The sequence below is a fragment of the Vicugna pacos genome, chromosome 1 (assembly GCF_048564905.1).
Source record: "Vicugna pacos chromosome 1, VicPac4, whole genome shotgun sequence".
In the NCBI taxonomy this organism is placed as follows: Eukaryota; Metazoa; Chordata; class Mammalia; order Artiodactyla; family Camelidae; genus Vicugna; species Vicugna pacos.
This window is the reverse complement of record NC_132987.1, coordinates 19593159-19611398: the sequence shown is the minus strand read 5'-3', so window position 1 is coordinate 19611398 and position 18240 is coordinate 19593159. Positions and strand designations below refer to the sequence as shown.

The 18240-nt window shown below is 46.7% G+C and overlaps 1 protein-coding gene across 4 annotated transcripts in view; it reads right to left on the bottom strand.

Moving 5' to 3' along the window:
• Positions 1 to 18240, bottom strand: part of CLSTN2 (calsyntenin 2) — a 593109-nt gene that overhangs the window by 6267 nt on the left and 568602 nt on the right. For 3 of the 4 annotated variants that reach the window (XR_012071294.1, XM_031677155.2, XM_072958354.1), the window contains exons 11-16: positions 10198 to 10346; positions 6111 to 6328; positions 2660 to 2830; positions 2045 to 2190; positions 1792 to 1915; positions 828 to 1012 (exon numbers count right to left, since the gene is read on the bottom strand). Coding sequence is in view for 3 of the 4 variants with exons in the window: in XM_031677155.2 (XP_031533015.2) it covers positions 828 to 1012; positions 1792 to 1915; positions 2045 to 2190; positions 2660 to 2830; positions 6111 to 6328; positions 10198 to 10346 (993 nt within the window). In the remaining variant the exon portion in view is untranslated. The remainder of the gene's footprint in view (positions 1 to 827; positions 1013 to 1791; positions 1916 to 2044; positions 2191 to 2659; positions 2831 to 6110; positions 6329 to 10197; positions 10347 to 18240) is intronic. The other variant, XM_072958352.1, reaches the window with a different exon arrangement.

Here is an 18240-nt window from a genome sequence, read left to right as displayed (position 1 = left end):
CAGTGGCGCCTCCTGCTGGCCAATGTCCCTTTGCTTTCCTGGTCCTGCCCCTACTTACCCCAGCACCCATGGGCGGACCAAAGGGCAAGATGGAAGTGGCTTTCTTGATATTTGTATGTCCTGATTAGGGGTCTTGGACACTCATGGGTGGATCTGGGTGGCTGGTGGCTAACTGGGAAGATAAGAACTTTGGAATCAGACAGCCATGAGTTTGGATATCGGTGCTGCCACTACCAGCTACATAAGTTTGAACACGTTACCTTCCCTCTCTGAGCTGGCCCTGCCTTGGTACATGAGGGTGGTGACTCCCACTTCACAGGTTGCTGAGATGATCAAATGAGGTGGTGTATACTGAGCATCCTGGGCAGCCTGGCATAATGGGGGCTCAAGAAATGGCAGGTGTTACTTCTATATTTTTGTATTAACCTATTCTGAGCCTTTAAGTGAGCTCCGCAGGCAGACGGAGCAAAGCCATCTCATTTATACTGTTAGTTAATCAAAAATTCAATAGTGAGTCCCTAAGTGTGAGTCAGCTCTGAGCTAAATCCTACGCGGGAGGCAAGGGACAGACACCACATGGCTGCTTGACTTAAGAAATGTTTGGTTCTGTTTGTTGGGTGAGAGCAATTCACACATTTTTAATCTGTGAATGCAGTTGGTGGGAAAGAATGATCCATTCAGGTTGAGAGGGCTAGAGGAGCCCAGGGGAGGGAGGGAAGGAGCGGTGGGGCTGGGCTAGCTGGGCAGGGCTTCCGGCACAGGGAGGATGGAGCTAAGTGGAGGAGAGGCGTCCCGCGTCAAGCTCCCAGCCCCTGTGGGAGGATCACCTCCATGGGGTTGACTGTGATAGTGAGCGCAGAGTCGTCCCAATCCATCTCGGCTTCCTTGGCAGCCTCAGCCTCCTGGGTGAAGTGCTGGTGGGCGATCCGGACCCGGTACACGCCCATGGCCACGACAAACACTAGCATGCACACGGAGATGATGATGACCACTGTGGCGATGCTTGGGACCACTGGAACGAGAAAGGAATTCACATGATGTGGTGAGCAAAGGACTCGCTCACTTGGGATGGAGCATGCATGAAACATCCACGTGTAGGTTAACATCTGCCCTACACTTCCCAGCTGGAGAACTCTGGGTCAGCGCCTTCCTCTGTCGGGGCTCCACTCTTGTCACCTATATAATAGACTTAATCGTTCCTACCCCATGGGTAGTTGTGAGTAAATGAAATTATCTATGTGAATTTCCCCAAAGGCACATAGTATGTGCTCAATAAATGCACAATTTTTATCTCTTGCTTTTTTCATCAAAGTATGAAAAGCTTTGCCCCTCTCACTCCCCCCTCCCCAAGAGTTCCCTCCGCTCCTCCGAGAACCAGGAACTGTGGAGTTCAGTCAGGACAGACAGAAGTGCCCGCCAGACAGTAAGACAACATGGCAAGTGCTGGAACAGAAGTAAAGATAGGAGGCTGCCATACAGTACATGTGAGTGTGTGAGCATCTGTGAGGGGTTCGGCTCCGTACAGCATGTACCTTTGAGTTGGGCCTAAAATGACTTGCAAAATTTTACCCTAGCCCATTGTACGACCATCTGTTGTTATATACTGCCTGTAACTTTCCCGTGGACTTGACTGACTCCCTGCTGAGGCTGTGAGTGCCTCAGAGCCAGGCTTGCCTGGCACCTCCCTCAGTCCTGGGCCCCTATGGCTCCTGCACCCTAATTGTTTAGTGGATGGTCTTGAGTCACAGTGACCATCTGATGTTCTGAGGTCCCTCCTCCCAGGTGACCTACCTGAACTACGCTGGATGCTACTCTGGGATTCGGGGTGGTGGACCGACTGGAGGAAGGGTGGCTGCACGATAAGGTGGCTGACGTGTTCCTTGTCTGAGACTCTGACCTCATGGAGGACGCCAACCTGGGAAGAGCAGGGAGAGGTGCCGTTGACCGGGAGCGGCAGGGGGACCCGTGGCCGCAATCCTCCTGCATAAATGAGGGAATGAATGGGTGAGCAGGGGCTTCCCTTGCAACCACAGGGCTCACTCACCTCCACGTTGAACTCATTGCTGGTGTAGCGCCCATTGAGTTCCGAGCACTTGATCCTGAACCGCCGGGCCTCGAGGGCAGCCGGACGCCAGTTGCGGTAGCGGATGTGATGCAGCACCTGCTCATAGCGGCTCATGGAGCCCACACCTGTGCCAAGAGACCACACCTGCCATAAGAAGGCAGAAGAGGAGGTGGGGAAACAGGCTGCTCGGGCTTGTGGGTCTCCCGGATTCGGCCAGGGCGAGAGCTCAAGGTGTTTAGACAATACGCCGAGGCAGAAGTCCTAAGGAGCCAATTAAACTGATGCACAGAATTTTCACATAGATTGAGCTCTGACCAGGATGTTTGGCCTCAATCTGCCAAATGTTGCTGTAATACTTGCTGAAATCAAACATAAGAGCAGGCATCCACTTCATTTCTACAGACGATTTCCCCAGAGTGGAACAGAAACCAAATCCTCAGGATGCAGGAACAGCTCACCAAAGGAGGGGCTAGAGGTCCATGCTTCGAGGTCAAGGGTTCCCTCCTGACCCACCTCCATGGGAGATGGGGCTGCCGTCACACTCCTGATGCCCTGGGAGAGGACCACCGGGTGGAGGGCTGAGCACGGCCTTACCGTAGATGGAGTAGCCCGCAGTGGAGTTGGTGGCGTCCAGGTGTCGCTGGTGGAGCTCACTGTGGTTGAGCTCCAAGCACTCCTGTCTTGGGTCCAAGTCCCCTCCCAGCACTAAAATGTCACAGAAATCTAAGTTGTGAAGCATTTCTTCTAAAACTGCTGATCTGGGGGCTGTGGGAAGACAGACACATGGGAAACGCAGGCGTGAGGACAGCTCAGACGGCCCTGGTCCATCCTCCTCCTGTGTGATTGCACCCCAGGCTCAGGGGGAGTTGGGAGAAGAGGCTGTGAGACCCCAAATACCACCTGCACTGCTGGGATGGGTGTGCAGGCATGGGCGGCATGGTTTGTGTGAAGAACGTGAACAGAGCGGTCAGAAGATGTGAATCTGAATACCGGCGCTGCTATGAGAAGCCATAGAGTGTTCGAGACGCTCCCTACCCTTCGGTTCCCTCATCCAGACAGAGGTCAAGGGTCTTGGGAGGATGGAAAACAGGCCCGTTAACAGGTGCTCAACAAGCAATAGCTCTCATCTGGGACCAGAAATGAGCGCCCCACCCACCAGGCTCTCCTAGCTTTCCCCAGGTTGGAGTGGGCTGTGCATCTGTCGCCCCGAGCAGACCCTGAGCTTCTCAAGGGCAGAAGTGCCCTTTTAATGACCGACTCCTCAGTATCTGACCCAGGGGCTGGCCTGGAGCAGTATCACTCCACATTGCTCAAGCGGAGCTGCATAGTTGATATAATTAAATAATTATGTAAATTCGTTGGTCTAGTTGGCAAGCTGTTGGTTAGTCTAGCTGTCCTTGCCTAATATAATGACCCCAAGTTTCCCAAAGGAATATCTGAGTATTTGAATGCTGGACAGATTGGCAGTCCTAAATTAAAATCCTACCTTAAAATAAAAATGACTGGTGTTTATGGGGTTCTTGTGATGTCCAGGCACACAGCAAATGAGACCCTAACAGACAGACACCACAGGGGGTGCTGTCATTACTCCGTTTGGCTGATGGGGGAGTGGAAGGTCCAGGAGGTGGGGTGGGTTGCCGAGGGGTTACGCAGACAGCAGCGGAGGACCTGGGACAGCAACCACGACTTTCCGATTCCACAGTGTGTGAAATCTCAACCTCTGGGCCGGTGGTCTTCAAACGGATCTTCCAGCCCTTTATTAAAACATTTGTGAACTGAGGTCATAGACATAAGTATATTTATTTATAAAGTGGACGGGTGTATTTTGTGCATGACAAAACATTTATGAAAGCAGAAATTTAAAAAGGATTGACAAAAGATGAGCGCCCTTTTAAATAATTGTTTTATTTCGTTCAAGTTTTTAGTGATACCAAAAATATTTTTTGCTCTCACTAGAGATAGGTTGTGATAAATAATTTTGTGTGCTTAATTTTTAAAAGCTTGCCAATGTCAATGGCTTTGTGCATTATTGGCAAAATCTGAGAGCACATCAGTATACACTGAACCAGATCTGTCATTAATAATGGTGTATTCAAATGGCCTGGTAGTTTCTGAGTTTTTCGGAGTCATATGCTTGTCAGGTCAGGTTGGGTCATCCTTGCTCCCATGTCCCGAAGTGGCTGACTGATTACTCACACAGGGACAGGGCATGTCAGCCCTACCATTTTCCCCTTATTCTCTCTTGCTCACGTCATGGGCAATGTCTTCTACCTGCAGTTTCCCTGATTCCCACTGGGCTGAGGGGGCTGTACTGGGCTCAGGGACACAGAGGCAAATCCACCATAGCTGAGCCCTGGAGAAGCTCCTGGTCTGGTTTAATAAACAGATAATCACCACCGAGGGCCAGACAGTGTGTGTTACAGGGAGCGCTGGTGTGGTTGGAGGTATACAGTACCAGTCTGGGGCCAGGGGGACTGGGGGACAATTCCTTCTGGAGGAATTGTTGAAAGTAGATTTCTGTTAGCAATAATGGGGAACAAGATGGAGAGGGACCTTCCTGGCAGAGGGGAGAGCGTGAGTAAGGGTGTAAACTAACACAGAAGCGCGCGAGAGAGAGGGGTCTGCACGTCATTGGTACTGAAACAGCCCAAAGAGTGAGTCAATGGGGGGAGGGTAGAAGATGATGCTGGAGAGGGTCCCTGGTGCCAAAAGCCGTCAGCCTGCTTGTTGAAATTTAGAATAATCTTCACCCATCATGATGATGATTCTAACAACGATAAGAGTAAAAATTTAAAAATACTGATAATAGCTCTGGACCCTTGGCTGTGTGCACGCACCTCTCACAAACAGAAGGTGACATGTGAACCCAGATAACTGCTTATCCCTGAGTTGCCTGTATGCTGATGTCTGCCCTCACAAATCCAGACGCTCTCAGCTCTGGCTTCAATCCCCGCAGTTAGAGGCCCTTCCTTTTTCTGTCTGACTTTAGCCACAGATACGGGAAAGAGGGACAATGACATGACCTAGTGCATTGTGGAGTGTGACTGGGAGACCTCCCTGCCCAGACAGGTGCAACAACACTGCCTTGCCGGGCACCCCAGTCGCTGGGGATCAGCGTGGTTCAAGGCAGTGGGTGATTAGGATTATTACAGAAGCAGCCCTCAGGGACTCAGGCCCCCGGGCACAGCACATCATTAGCAGCTGCTTTTGGAGGCGGAGAGGGAGAGTGAATGTATTGGCTTAGAGGAGGCAGCAAAGGACAGTTCTCAAACTGGTATTTTGCCATGGATTTGGGCCCCAGGTTTGTCCACCCTCCTTCTTTAGCCTTCTGTCCCTCTCCCCCAGACCAGCTGAATATCCTGTAGCTTTCAGTGTGACTAAGTATTTCTTCCTGGCAGATAATTCAAATTACTTTTACTGAACAGCCCTCTCCCCAGTCAAACTGTTGGAAAGAACAACTGTCAAGTTTCCTGAGAGTTGAGGGTAACATTACCGCATGAGACTTTTACAATGTGTATATTGAGACGCAGCTGTATTTTTTCCCTAGTGCTTCTGTAGCTTTTCTCCTGATTATCCAGATGATGCATGCTCACTCTAGAACATACTGCAGTTGTAGAAAAGTGAAGGGGAGCAGAAACAAATTGGCTCTTTCCCTGCTCCTCCAAGAATATCACTGTTGGCATTAAGTACGTTTACTTCCTGGCATTTTTCTATGTTTTTTTTTTCTTTCCAGAATTGAGATCACTCTTCATGGAGATACTCTGTAATTCGCTTTTTGGCATTTTTTTTTTTTTTTACTTACCATTTAGCATAAGTGCCTTCGCTCCAAGATCGTCTCTCTTACATGGGCGTACTGCCGTTTGCTAAGCCACACGCTCCCTTCTGTTATACATCTGCCTTGTTTGCAGGAGTTTTTGTTCTGCCATTATAAGTTACCCTGCTATGGTGAACGAGACTGTTATCCTGAAGTGTGATGTGTCAAGAATCATACTTTATGGAGAAACTTAAGGCCCTCCCCGCCGCCCCGCTTAGCAGGCACCTGTACCTGTGGTCTTCAAGTCACCTGGGGCCTCGGCTTTGGCGATGGTGCTCATGATCCTGATGTCGGGGAAGAGGATCACCCCTCTGGCGCTTTCAAACTGGGCAGCAGGTCTCCAGAAGCGGTCCGTGCCACGGAGGGTGATCTGGGGCTCGATGGCCTGCAGCACCATCACGTAGGCGTCCACATCGGGGATGCTGATGCACACGTCTTCTCCAAAGCACCTGGGAAAACAGCAGTCACTGAAGAGCAAACCCTGGAATCATCCGTCATCCAGCTGTGGACAAGGAACATCCAGCCGCCTCTAGTCCTCAACGAGACATCCTGGCTGCCCAGGAGTCTCTGAGGATGTCAACAGACATTCAAATTTAAAGCCATGCTATAGTAAAACTACTAGTAATCTAGGGACTTAAAAAGATTGGCTTCTGGGAGAAGTAGGAATTTTCTATACCAGCAACACTAACCATTAAACCTTTCATTATCCTTTAACAGAGTCATCAATGGCCATGTTAATTAGACAGCCACTGCTTGCTATGTGCATAATGATTTGGTAAACAAATTGTTGTCTCACCGGTGAGTTACAGCCATGTGACTCAGTGAGACCCAGGGCTAAACTCTCCTGCCGCAGCAGAGTGTGTGTTCTCTCTCTACGATGGTGTCACCCAAGTGCGCCTGTGCCAGGTTTGCCAGCGGACTGCTACTGTAATCACGCTCTTTTTTCCTTATACACTGCCACAAAAGTATCTGGGAGGCAGAATGGTGTGACAGCAAGAGCAAAGCCTGGGAAGTTAGGCAGACTAGGGTCCACGCCTGGCTCTGCCACTCCTGGGCTGGGAGGCTTTTGGCACAGCGCTTGACTCCTGTGAAACTCAGTCTCTTCATCTATACCATGGGGATGACCATAGTTAATTACCTTATAATAGTAAGGCTTAAACACAGATGACACACAGAAAAGAAGTTGCTCCAGGGCCTGCATCTCAGTTCAAACTCAGTGAGTGTTGACAAGTCTGATGCTTTCCTCAGACCTCATCAGGCATGTGTATCACTGGAACGCTCTGTTGGTCATTTAGACCGAAGACCAAGGCTACAATGGAGAGCATTCCATATACTCTGGGAATGATGGGTGGACTCCAGCTTGTGGCAGCCATCAACTTGCATCCCTGGGCAAAGTCTCTGGAGGAAGGGTAGGCTGGGTGGACCCCACACCAAGCCACTGCGTCCTCTTCTCCAGGCTGGTGAGGTGTGGGAGTAGTGGTAAGCTCCTGCTCCCAGTTTCCTTTGGCCTTTACGGCACCAGCCCCACCATTTATAGAGGACAGCCCTCTCCTTCCTAGTTTATGGACACCTGGTCCCCAAGCTGGAGGCTGGTCAGTCTGGAGACTCAGTCTGGTCCCTCTTTTTCACTGCAGTATGGGGCTGAGCTGGAAGTGTCTCCTCTCTACTGCAGGCTCCCAGGGGTGGCCTTTAGTGTGGAGGTGGGAGCACTTTCTCCATCACTAGAGGTACTGAATGTAATTGCTATCTGTGGGTTTTATCCTGGCATCTGTCCCAGGCCCCAGCAACATGGCAGTCAGCAGACCCACCTTTCCTGTCCTTGTTCCTGTCTTTCTGGGTCCTTTTTCTGGCTCCAGGTGCCAGTGACTCCCTTTCTGCTTCTCAGGAATTTTTCTGGGGACCCCTTCCAAGCAGCCATCCCAGGCAGGTGTTTGGCTGAGAAACTATTTGATAGGCCAATAAAGGAGTTATCAAAAGGTCACAGTGATTGTCTGATCTCTTTAATTTAACCCTGATCCTTGGAGACTATCTGTGCCCTCCCTTTCTCTTGCATACTCATAGTATTTAGGAGCTCTATCAATGTTCAGTTGGTTAATTTAATTTAATTAATAAACATTTGTTAAGTTTGATACTATATGTAGAAAATCTTAAAGATGCTACCAAAAGACTATTAGAACTAATAAATGAATTCAGTAAATTTTGGGATACAAAATTAATATACAGAAATCTGTTGCATTTTTATACACTGACAACAAACTATCAGAAAGAGAAATTAAGAAAACCCATTTACAATTGCATCAAAAAGAATAAATTACCTAGGAATGAATCTAATCAAGGAGGTAGAAGACCTGTACTTGGAAAACAATGAGACATTGACGAAAGAAATTTAAGACATTACAAACAAATGGAAAGATATATCATGTTAATGGATTGGAAGATTAATATTGTTAAAATGACCATAGTACTGAAGGCAATCTACAGATTCAATGCAATCCCCACCAAAATGCCAATGGTATTTTTCACTGAACTAGAATAAATCTGAAATTTGTATGGAACCATAAAAGTCCTCAAATAGCCAAAACAATCTTGAGAAAAATCAAAGCTGAAGGTAGCACACTCCTTGACTTCAGACTGTGCTACAAAGCTAGAGTAATCCAAACAGTATGGCACTGGCACAAAAACAGACACATAGATTAGTGGAACAGAATAGAGAGCCTGGAACTAAACCCATGCATATGCAATCAATTAGTTTATGACAAAGTAAACAAGAATATACAATGCAGAAAAGACAGCTTCTTCAATAAATGATGTTGGGGAAACTGGACAGCTACATACAAAAGAATCAATCTGGATTACTTTCTCACAGTATATACAAAAATAGCCCCAAATCAATTAACGAGTTAATTGTAAGACCTGAAACCATAAAATCCCTAGGAGAAAACATAGGCAGTATGTACTTTGACATCAGTCTTAGCAATATATATACACACATATATATGATCTGTGTCCTTAGGCAAGGGAAACAAAAGCAAAAATAAACACAAGGAACTACATCCAACTCAAAAGTTTTTGTACAGTGAAGGAAACTATCAATAGTATAAAAAGGCAGCCTAATGGCTGAGAGAAGAGATTTGCAAATGACCTATATAGTAAGGGATTGATATCCAAAATACACAAAGAACTCATACAACTCAATGTCAAAAAACAGCCAACCCAATTAAAAGATGGGCAAAGGACATGAATAAACATTTTTCTAAAGAAGACATACAGATGGCCAACAGACACATGAAAAGATGTTCAACATCACTAATGGGAATCAAAACCACAATGAGGCACCACTTCACCCCTGTCAGAAAGACTAACATCAAAAAGAAAACAAATAACATGTGTTGGCAGAGGTGTGGAGAAAGGGAAACCCCAATGCACTGTTGGTGGGAAGGTAAACTGGTGCAACCACTATGCAGAACAGCATGGAAGCTCCTCAAAAAATTAAAAATAGAACTGCCATATAATCCAGCAATTTCACTTCTGGGTATTTACCTGCAGAAAATAAAAACATTAATTTGATAAGATACAGGCACACCAATGTTCACTGCAGCATTATTTACATTAGGCAAGATACGGAAGTAACCTATCTGTCCAAGGATAGATGGATGATTGTGGGGTGTGTGTGTGTGTGTGTGTGTGTGTATACACACACACACAATAGAATATTACTCAGTCATAAGAAAAAAAAAGAAATCTGGCAATTTGCAACAAAATGGATAGATCTAGAGGGTGTTATGCTAAGTGAAACATGTCAGAAAAAGACTGATTTCACTTATATGTGGAATCTAAAAAATGAAACAAAAACAGACTCATAGATACACAGAGCAAATAGGTGATTGCCAGAAGGGAGGGGGATGGGGGTGGGTGAAATAGGTGAAGGAGATTAAGCAGTACAGACCTCCAGTTATAAAATAAAAACTCCACAGGGATGTAGTATACAGCATAAGGAATATGGTCAATAATGTAGTGACTGTATGGGGACAGATGGTTACCAGACTTACCATGGTGATCATTTCATAATGTATGCAAATGTCACATCACTACGAAGTACACCTGAAACTAACATGATATCATATGTCAGCTATATTTCATGTGGGAAAAAATAGAAGAAAACAAAAGTAGACCACAAATCCATTGGGAAGTCCTCACAGGGACAATGGAGAAGCTGCCAACAGTTGAAGAGAGGTGAATCCTGTTTTGCAAGAGAACATTCCCCAGGGATCATCCCCAATGCCTTGGCTGGGACCCAGGGTGATCAGCATCTACTCACTGGACTTTGGAAGAGACTTTCAAGCGCCGCACACCTGCGGTTGGGAACTGCCTGGAGTTGATGTAGGAGACCTTCTGGAGGGCATGGTTGATGTTCCCAATGTCGTCACCTTCCATCACCAGGACGGACTGCGAGGGGTTGAAATGATACTGGAAGACAGAAAGGGGTATCACAGGAGCAAATGATCAGTGACATAAGCAGTCCCATGGAGTCCCTCCATCTCCATGAAAAGGCCACCAAGGCCAGCGCAGGTATCTCCAAGGCACCTGCAAGTGCAGCATCTGTGTGCCCAGATGACTGTTTCAACCCCTCAAACAATCCCTGCTTGAGGGGGTGACTGGTGGGCTTTGGGACCCTCCTCTGTAAGATTCCCCAGGGATTATAAACTCCTGGTAATACCAACCTGAGCCACAGGATGGAATTCTGAAATCGCATCCTCTGGGCTACTGTGGGGTCCTGCCCAGAAGCTTTCAGCCCTTGGACTGCCCACCCCCTCGGCTGACACCCTGGAAACTTAGGGCTTTGGTTCCTTTTGCTGTCTTGTCTTTGGTCTTGAACTGCTCCTTCATTCACCGTGCACTCCACTTCCTGACTCCTGACCCATTTTTTTAACATCCAACCTTAAAGCTCATTTTTCAGTTAATGGCTTTCCTTCTCTTAGGTCTGATTCTCGGTCTTGCCGAGAATCAACTCTGGTTTCGCATGGGTTTTCCTCACTTGCTGTTTTTACACCTGCCGGCTGTCTTAGGTTTGTTATCTATGCACCGCATCCTGAGTCCCTGGTACCCCATGCTTGGTGAAGGCCCGGGTACTACGATGCTCCCCACTGAGTCACCTGGGTCCCCAAACCAGATAAACTAGATACAGACTTCTCTCCCATGATGTTCCCAGTAGTTACTCTTTGAATGGCGCATGGAGAACCGCGTTTGCACTGCTCTAAGTTACTGACCTTGACACTCTTCTAAGAATTATTAGGAACTGCTATCAATAAAATGTCAGGAACTTATGTGTGGATTCAGGTTATGCATCCAATACTCATGTCATGGGAAAGAGAGACACGGATATATTTTTATGTAGCTACTTGCCAATAATTATTTATTTTTTTAATGAATAACAATATCTACATGGTTCAGCTATATATGTGTGCTAGTGTTCACCCCATTCATTCTTCTCTCCTGTTGAACTAATTTCCCCAACCCCATTCCACAGGTTATCACTGTTCCATTAATTTCTAGTGACAAATTACATTATTGTTCATAATTAGTTTCTCCCTTCCTACCCCTGCCCAGTGAGAGGCTTACACATGTCTGCACTCTTGTCAACAGGCTCGATCACGTGGCTTCTGTACCTTTCCCTGCAGGGTATACATTTTTGCCCTGTTGCACTCAATAGTGGTCGTGACTTGCCAACAAAATGTGGACAGAATTATTGTTTGGTTCATAACCATGTGGAAGATTTAACAGTCAGTTCATAATTTGTCATGTCACTTTCCCTCTCATGAAATGTGCAAAGCCTAGGTCTCACAGTGAGGGGGTTCTTGGTAAGAGCTGCCACCAAACTATGGTTACTAGGGGGAAAGGGGGAGGGGGAGGGATAGATTAAGAGTTTGAGATTAACAGATACACATTACTATATATTAAGCAGATAAACAACAAGGACCTACTATATAGCACAAGGAACTACATTCAGTTTATTATAATGAGCCGTAATGGCAAAGAAACTGAAAATACATATATGTATGTATCTATATGTATAACTGAATTGCTTTGCTGTACTCCTGAAACTAACAGTGTAAACTGACTACACTTCAATAAAAAATAAGAATTAAAAAAACACATAATGAGAAAAAGAGCTGCAGCCAATCTTTAATGACTTGAAGTGTGAGCAATAAAAAGAAATTGCTGTATAATCCACAGAAATTTTAAAGTCATTTGTTACTGCAGCATAACCTCACCTATCCTGACAGTTGCTACTTAAGCATTTTATGAATATCTAATCAATGAATATAGATTCCCATGTTTCTCCTTTCTTACAGCAAAGATAGCTTATTACATACTATACTGTACTTTGCTTTTTTCCATTTAGCTTGTGTCTTGGAGATCTTTTCTTTTTTTTTTTAAGTTGTATGATACAATTTAACATTAAATCAATTATTTAACCAGTCTCCTAATATGAAGGCTTGGGTTGTTTCCAGTCTTCTACTAATAATGCTTCAATGAATAACCTGTACATATAATATTTCATTAACATTTCATAAATGTGTAAATATATCTGCAGAATAAAGCCCTACAAGTGAAATTGTTAGGTCAAAGAGTGTATGCCCTTTACATTTTGACAAATGTTGCCAAATTTCTCATTGCTAGGGATTACATCAATATATACTCCCTCTCACAGTGTATGATAAAGCTTCTTTTCTCAAGACCTCAACAACAGAGCATGCTATCAAACTTTGAGATTTTTGTCAATCTGATAGGTGATAAATACTATCTTAATGTGGTTTTATTTTGCATTTCTCTTTCCATGAAGTAGGTTGAGTATGCTTTCAAGGGTTTAAGGAAAAATCTATCTATATTGGCTTTTCTCTACTATGACTCAGATGTCTTTATAAGAGTTCCTTGTTCTGTGTCTGGACCCTATCAGGAGGTGGGTGTCTCACGAGCACTGTGGTGCCATTGTCCCACATAATAATCCCTTGTATTGTGGCCCTTAGTCAACTTTTAGCTCAATCTTTGACTCTCTCAACTATCATGTGAGCATTTCACTGTTACCTCTTCCAAGCCTCCCCAGTTTCCCTCACTTAGGTCCCCACTGAGCTCCTACAGTGCTTAAGCAATGGTAGTATAATAATTACAGTGCAGTGACCATGAGCTCCTTGAGGACAGGGGCTCGAACTCTTATCCCTGAATCCCAGAACTTCATCCTGTTTGATGAATGACTGAGTGGTCCCCCAGCCCACATTTTACTCAGTATCATCTCCTGTTATTCCCCCAAAGGACTCTTTCTTTCAGTCACGTCTTTTCAGTCAAGCTTTGGGGCGAGTCATTATCAGTGCTCACCAAACCCTGTTCTCCTGTCCTTCCTGGGTTTCCTGGTGATAACGTATCCACATGGTTCAACTATATATGTGTGCTAAGTGTCCACCCCATTTCCCAGCTGCCTTGATCTACCTGTGGGCGGGTCATGTGGCTGCATCCAGCCAATGGGATATGAGAGGAAGTGATACTGGTGCTCTAGGCTGAAGCAGTGAAGGGCCCTGCTGGACACACTGCCCTTTTTCTTTCTTTGCCCTAGTGGTCTGTGGCATTCCTCACTTCCCCAGCTTAGTGTGAGAGACAAATAAACTTGTAAGCATTAAGCAATAGACATTTTGGGGTCATTTGCTATTGCAATCGCTTGGACCACTGGAAGAATTCAACCTTTCCTTCCTGGGCATGAGTCTCACTTCCCCAAGTCTATGTAGCATCTCTGAAAGGCTGTGTGGACTGCCATAACCCAGTCCCAGCACAAGCTACAGAGTATGGCTTTGGACTATTTCCTTTCCCTTTCTGGACTTCATTTCCTCATTTAAAATAATGGAGATATTAATATCTACCTGTCTGGAGCTTAAATGAGATAATGTATATAAAGTCTCTAGCACTTAAAAAGGTGTTCAATCTATAATCGCTTTTATTATCACTCTTAATAATGTAATTACTTCTGCGCCAAGTCTTTGCGTATGCTGGGAACACTGCCTTGGCTGTTCTTCTTCCCCTGCAATTCAGTTCCCTCCTGTCCTCAAAGCCCAAGCAGGGTCTCTCTGAGCTGTGACGTATGGTCACAAGCACTGTCCCCCACGCTGGATTCAGGAGCCTCTGGGCACATGCACAGGTGATGCCTCTGGTTGGCTTAGCTTCTCTCCTGCTGTAGCTGACTCACTAGATAAGCGTATCTGTCTGCCCCCTCCCCCAGTAGATTGTGAGGAGCTTGAGGACGGCATTACCACAGGGTCCAGCACATGACAAGCATGAGGTAAGATGGTGCCCCCTGCCGAGGAGGCCGATCTCTGAGCTCTGCATGAGGGCTGAACAGAAAAACCAAGCGGTTCTCCCAGAGGGACTGATTGGCAGCAAGCATTGGCATGCCCACTGCAGCCCCTAAGGAGAGGATGGGTTACAGAATGTGTCGGATCTGTAGTGAATACCCTAGTCTGCTTGCCAGAGCATCCCCAAATGGCCACAGCACTTGAGGTGAGCACTGGCTTAGCCATCAATATAGTACCTGCAGGATCAATAAAATCCTTCACTAAAGTAGGTTTTGTTTGTATGGTTGTTTTTATGTGTGTGTGTGTGGCATCGACTGAGGGTTGGTCTCTGGTATTGCAGGATACAGGGTGGTACTGGCATGACCACAGGGGCAGGAGATGGCTTCCTGGGGACCTGGCAAAGGGTGACAGTATTTATTCTCTCTGGGAAGCCACCACAGTGGTTCCTTTCTCTGAGCCAAGAAGCAGTTAGACAGATGGCCTTTGCAGAATGGTCAGCACTGTTGGAGGGTCGGCCAATGTCACCAGCCACCTACCAGGCTGAGACATCGGTGAAGCACCTGCCCAAGGCCCTGGCCTGTTCTTCGAGGACCAGCTGGCTATGTCACCCCAGGCCCCTTGCCCTTCCTTTGGACACCTGCTAGCCCCTCTGGGCTGGGCCAGATGAAGATTTGCCACAATAGAGGCTCTTCTGTCACAACTGTCACCCAGGCTTACTTTTCAAAAAAGAAGTGGCAGCAGCAATGTCAAGTGCAAGGTCAGCCCAACAGGAGAAGGGAACTGTGATTTGTTGAGAGCCTGTTTTCTAGGGGAGATCTGTACCTACATCCATCTGTATGCATATATATCATCTATATCTTTATCTGCACATCTGTCTATGTGAATGCATATCTTTGCTATATCCGATATATAAATATATATGAGGATGTATAAAAATATATAATTCAATTCTTACATAACTACAAAGTAATATTAAGTCCTTTTTACACATGAGGGAATTGGGGCTTAAAAGATTAAAGTATGTTGCCCAAAGTCACCCAACTCATACACATCTGTACTGTGCTTTGAACCTAGGAGTGTTTTGTTCCAAGTGTCTTGCTCTTTCCCACCCTTTCCACACCGTGGAGTTGGCGGGGATCGTCCTATAAAAATCAGAAGTGGGCATTCCTCAAGAAGGTGGCTGTTCCACCGCGTCTGGTGTGGATACATAACCCTAACCACCTGGACCATTTAATGACTCCAGACGTGCTGGAGAAGTATCTGGAAATACGCAGGACCCAGGCGGAAACAAGGGAGAAGAGGACCTCGTGTGGGGCCCTGTGAGGGGGTGCAACGCTTCCGCAGTCATGAGAGGCCCTCAGTTCTCTGCACCAGCCAGAGAGGATGGAGAAGGCCAGGAGCCAGCGCAGAAACTGCTAGTCATCATTCAAAAACGAAATGAGGGCTAGAGGAGGGAGGCGGGGAAGGAAGTGGTTTTAACAGTTTTCAAGAATGCCTTCTCATCTGAGTTGCTAGCGCAGAGGAAAGAGCATAGACTTATTTTGGACAAGTCCCTGAGCCCCGATCTCCTTATTTCTGAAATGGGGTCATGATATTTAATTTGTTGTGAGGAGTGGGGATAATGAACTTAAAATAGCCCCCAGTGGGTGCACCGCAAATTGTGTGTCTTATCATTAACTTCTCACTCTGAGGTCTGGTTCTTGCCAGCCGCGCCCTCAGGATGGAAAAGGATCATTTGCAGAGCCTGGTTATGAGCAGGTGGTATCCTAAAAAGTCAGATTAGCTTCCTCCACCCCCACCGCTTTCGGGGCCACTTGATTTCGCACTTCCTCTTTCACAGGCTAGGACTGCTATGTAGGAATTGCTGTGGTTCTTAATTTATAATTCTAAGAACGTGTGGCTTTTCAGTTCAGCATCTTTGGTTTATTTGTTCTATAGGGCTTGGAATCCTGAAGCTGTGGCCCCGTGGGATGGTCCAGGGCAGAGGAGATCCATTTAGAGACAGGGGGCAAATCCAGAATCAGAGAGGGGAGGGTTAGAAGGACAGATTTCTGCATCGCTGGCGTGGCAAAACACTAAGGAAACAATACAAACAGTAGGTCAAGGACCAAACCTCAGGCTCTGCTCGTGACGGTATCTGTATAAAATGTGCCAAGAGGGGCTTCCGTGGGCCAGCTGCCATGAAAAAGACTGGTGGAAAGCCCGCCTTTCCAATAGAGGCAGTGTTGTGAGTTTCCTTCAGTGACAGGTGGTTAGCTATTGAGAGTACCTGTGTGTATGTATGTGTGTGTATGTGTGCGCATGTGTGTGTGTTTCACGCATGTTAAACAAGGCTCTGGAAAGCCATTCTTGCTTTTCCCTGACTTTGTACTCCTCTCCTCTTCCCCATCTGACCCAGGCTCCATTCGGAACCCCACAGCTGTCCAGATCATGCTCCCTTGCAATGGAGCCCTTTAATGCTGCTTGTTGCCAACAGAAAACAAAACAAAACAAAACAAAACAGTAAACACCTAGACATTAACAAGGCCCTGGACATGGCTTCTGCCTGCTGCCTCTCTGGTCACACTTTCTACTTTTCCTTCTGCAATTTGGGCACTTGTCACACTGGCCTTCTGCCTAGAGTGACTGCCTTGCCCTGACCCCCTCCACTGCCTGTCTTTTTGCTGGTTGGTTCTTACCCTGAAACATTCTGCTCAGACTCTGCCTCCTCCAAAGAGACTTCCCTGAACTACAGTTCCCCAGGTTCTGAAGCTCTGAACTGACTGGGTTCACATTCTGGCTCCTTTCATTACCATCTTTGGGATCCTTGGCAAGTTTCCTTTCTTTTCCAGGCTTCAATGCCTCATGTGCAAAATGGGAATATTCATGGTCCTTTTATCATGGGGTTGTTTTGGGGCTTAAATGAGTTAAACTCTTAGAACACTTTAAGAACAGTGCCTGGCACATGGGAGACCCTCAGTAAATGTTCATGCTGTAATCATTGTAGCAGTTACTGCCCTGGATTACGGGCGTCTGCTTGGGCCACTGAGTTCCCCAAAGACAATAAGCCTGGAATATTCATTCTGTGCCCCTCTACTCAGCCCAGAACTGAATTACATGGCTGTCCACGGAAAGTTTGTGGAGGTGATTGTGACTTACAGAAAAGCACGATGTGTCCAGATCCCTGACCCCTCCAAAGCTACTCAAGGTCAGAGCCCCACAAGCTTCTGACAGCATAAACAAGAGGGCTCTCTGTTGGAGGGGTGACTCCCCATCCTGGGGCTGGGGCTGGGGCTGGGGCAGGGATGCGGGGGGGAGCTCCATGGGCAACACTGAGTGTGGACGGGAGGCGGTGGGAAACCTCTGCTCTAGTCATTCCCTCCTTGGGAAAACTTCACAGCCACTGGGCCCTCACGAGTCTGTCCTGTGTTCCTGGAGGCAGAGGGTGGGCCGCCCTGACTTCCAGAGAGGAGGCCGAGGGGCTGCCTGCTCTCAGTGGGGTCCACGATGATTGAGTGGAGGCTGCAGTGATGTTTACCTTGCTCTTTGCTCAGGACCCTGAGGCCTTGGTCCAGGTGAGGCCAGAGCCATCCCTGCTGGTCAGGGAGGTGCTTGATGAGGCCGTCAGCCACATCCTGCCCCCTCCAGAGGAGCTTTTCTCAAAATGTAGCTTGGATTCCCTTGGATGACTGGAATATTTTTATTTTGCATGGATGATAAAAATAATAAATCCACTTATAGTCCCTTTGACTGCAGACACTTGCCTGGAGCCCAGTCTGTGCCTCAGCATCACCACGTCAGACCCAGGGACCTCCGCATCTGCTTTCTAATTCCACCCCACCCTGGGTTGGTCTTTTCTAATTAGCATTTTCCACGGTACAAACTTTTAATTCTACTTTTTTGTATTTGTGAAATGTGTTCTTGGGTGCTACTTCAGTTCCTTTAGGCCAGTAGACAACAGATCACCCTCCCAACCCAGGAAAAGAAATGAAATATAACAGCTCCCTCCAGGTAGACACTGAGCACGTGCCTGCTTTTGTGCA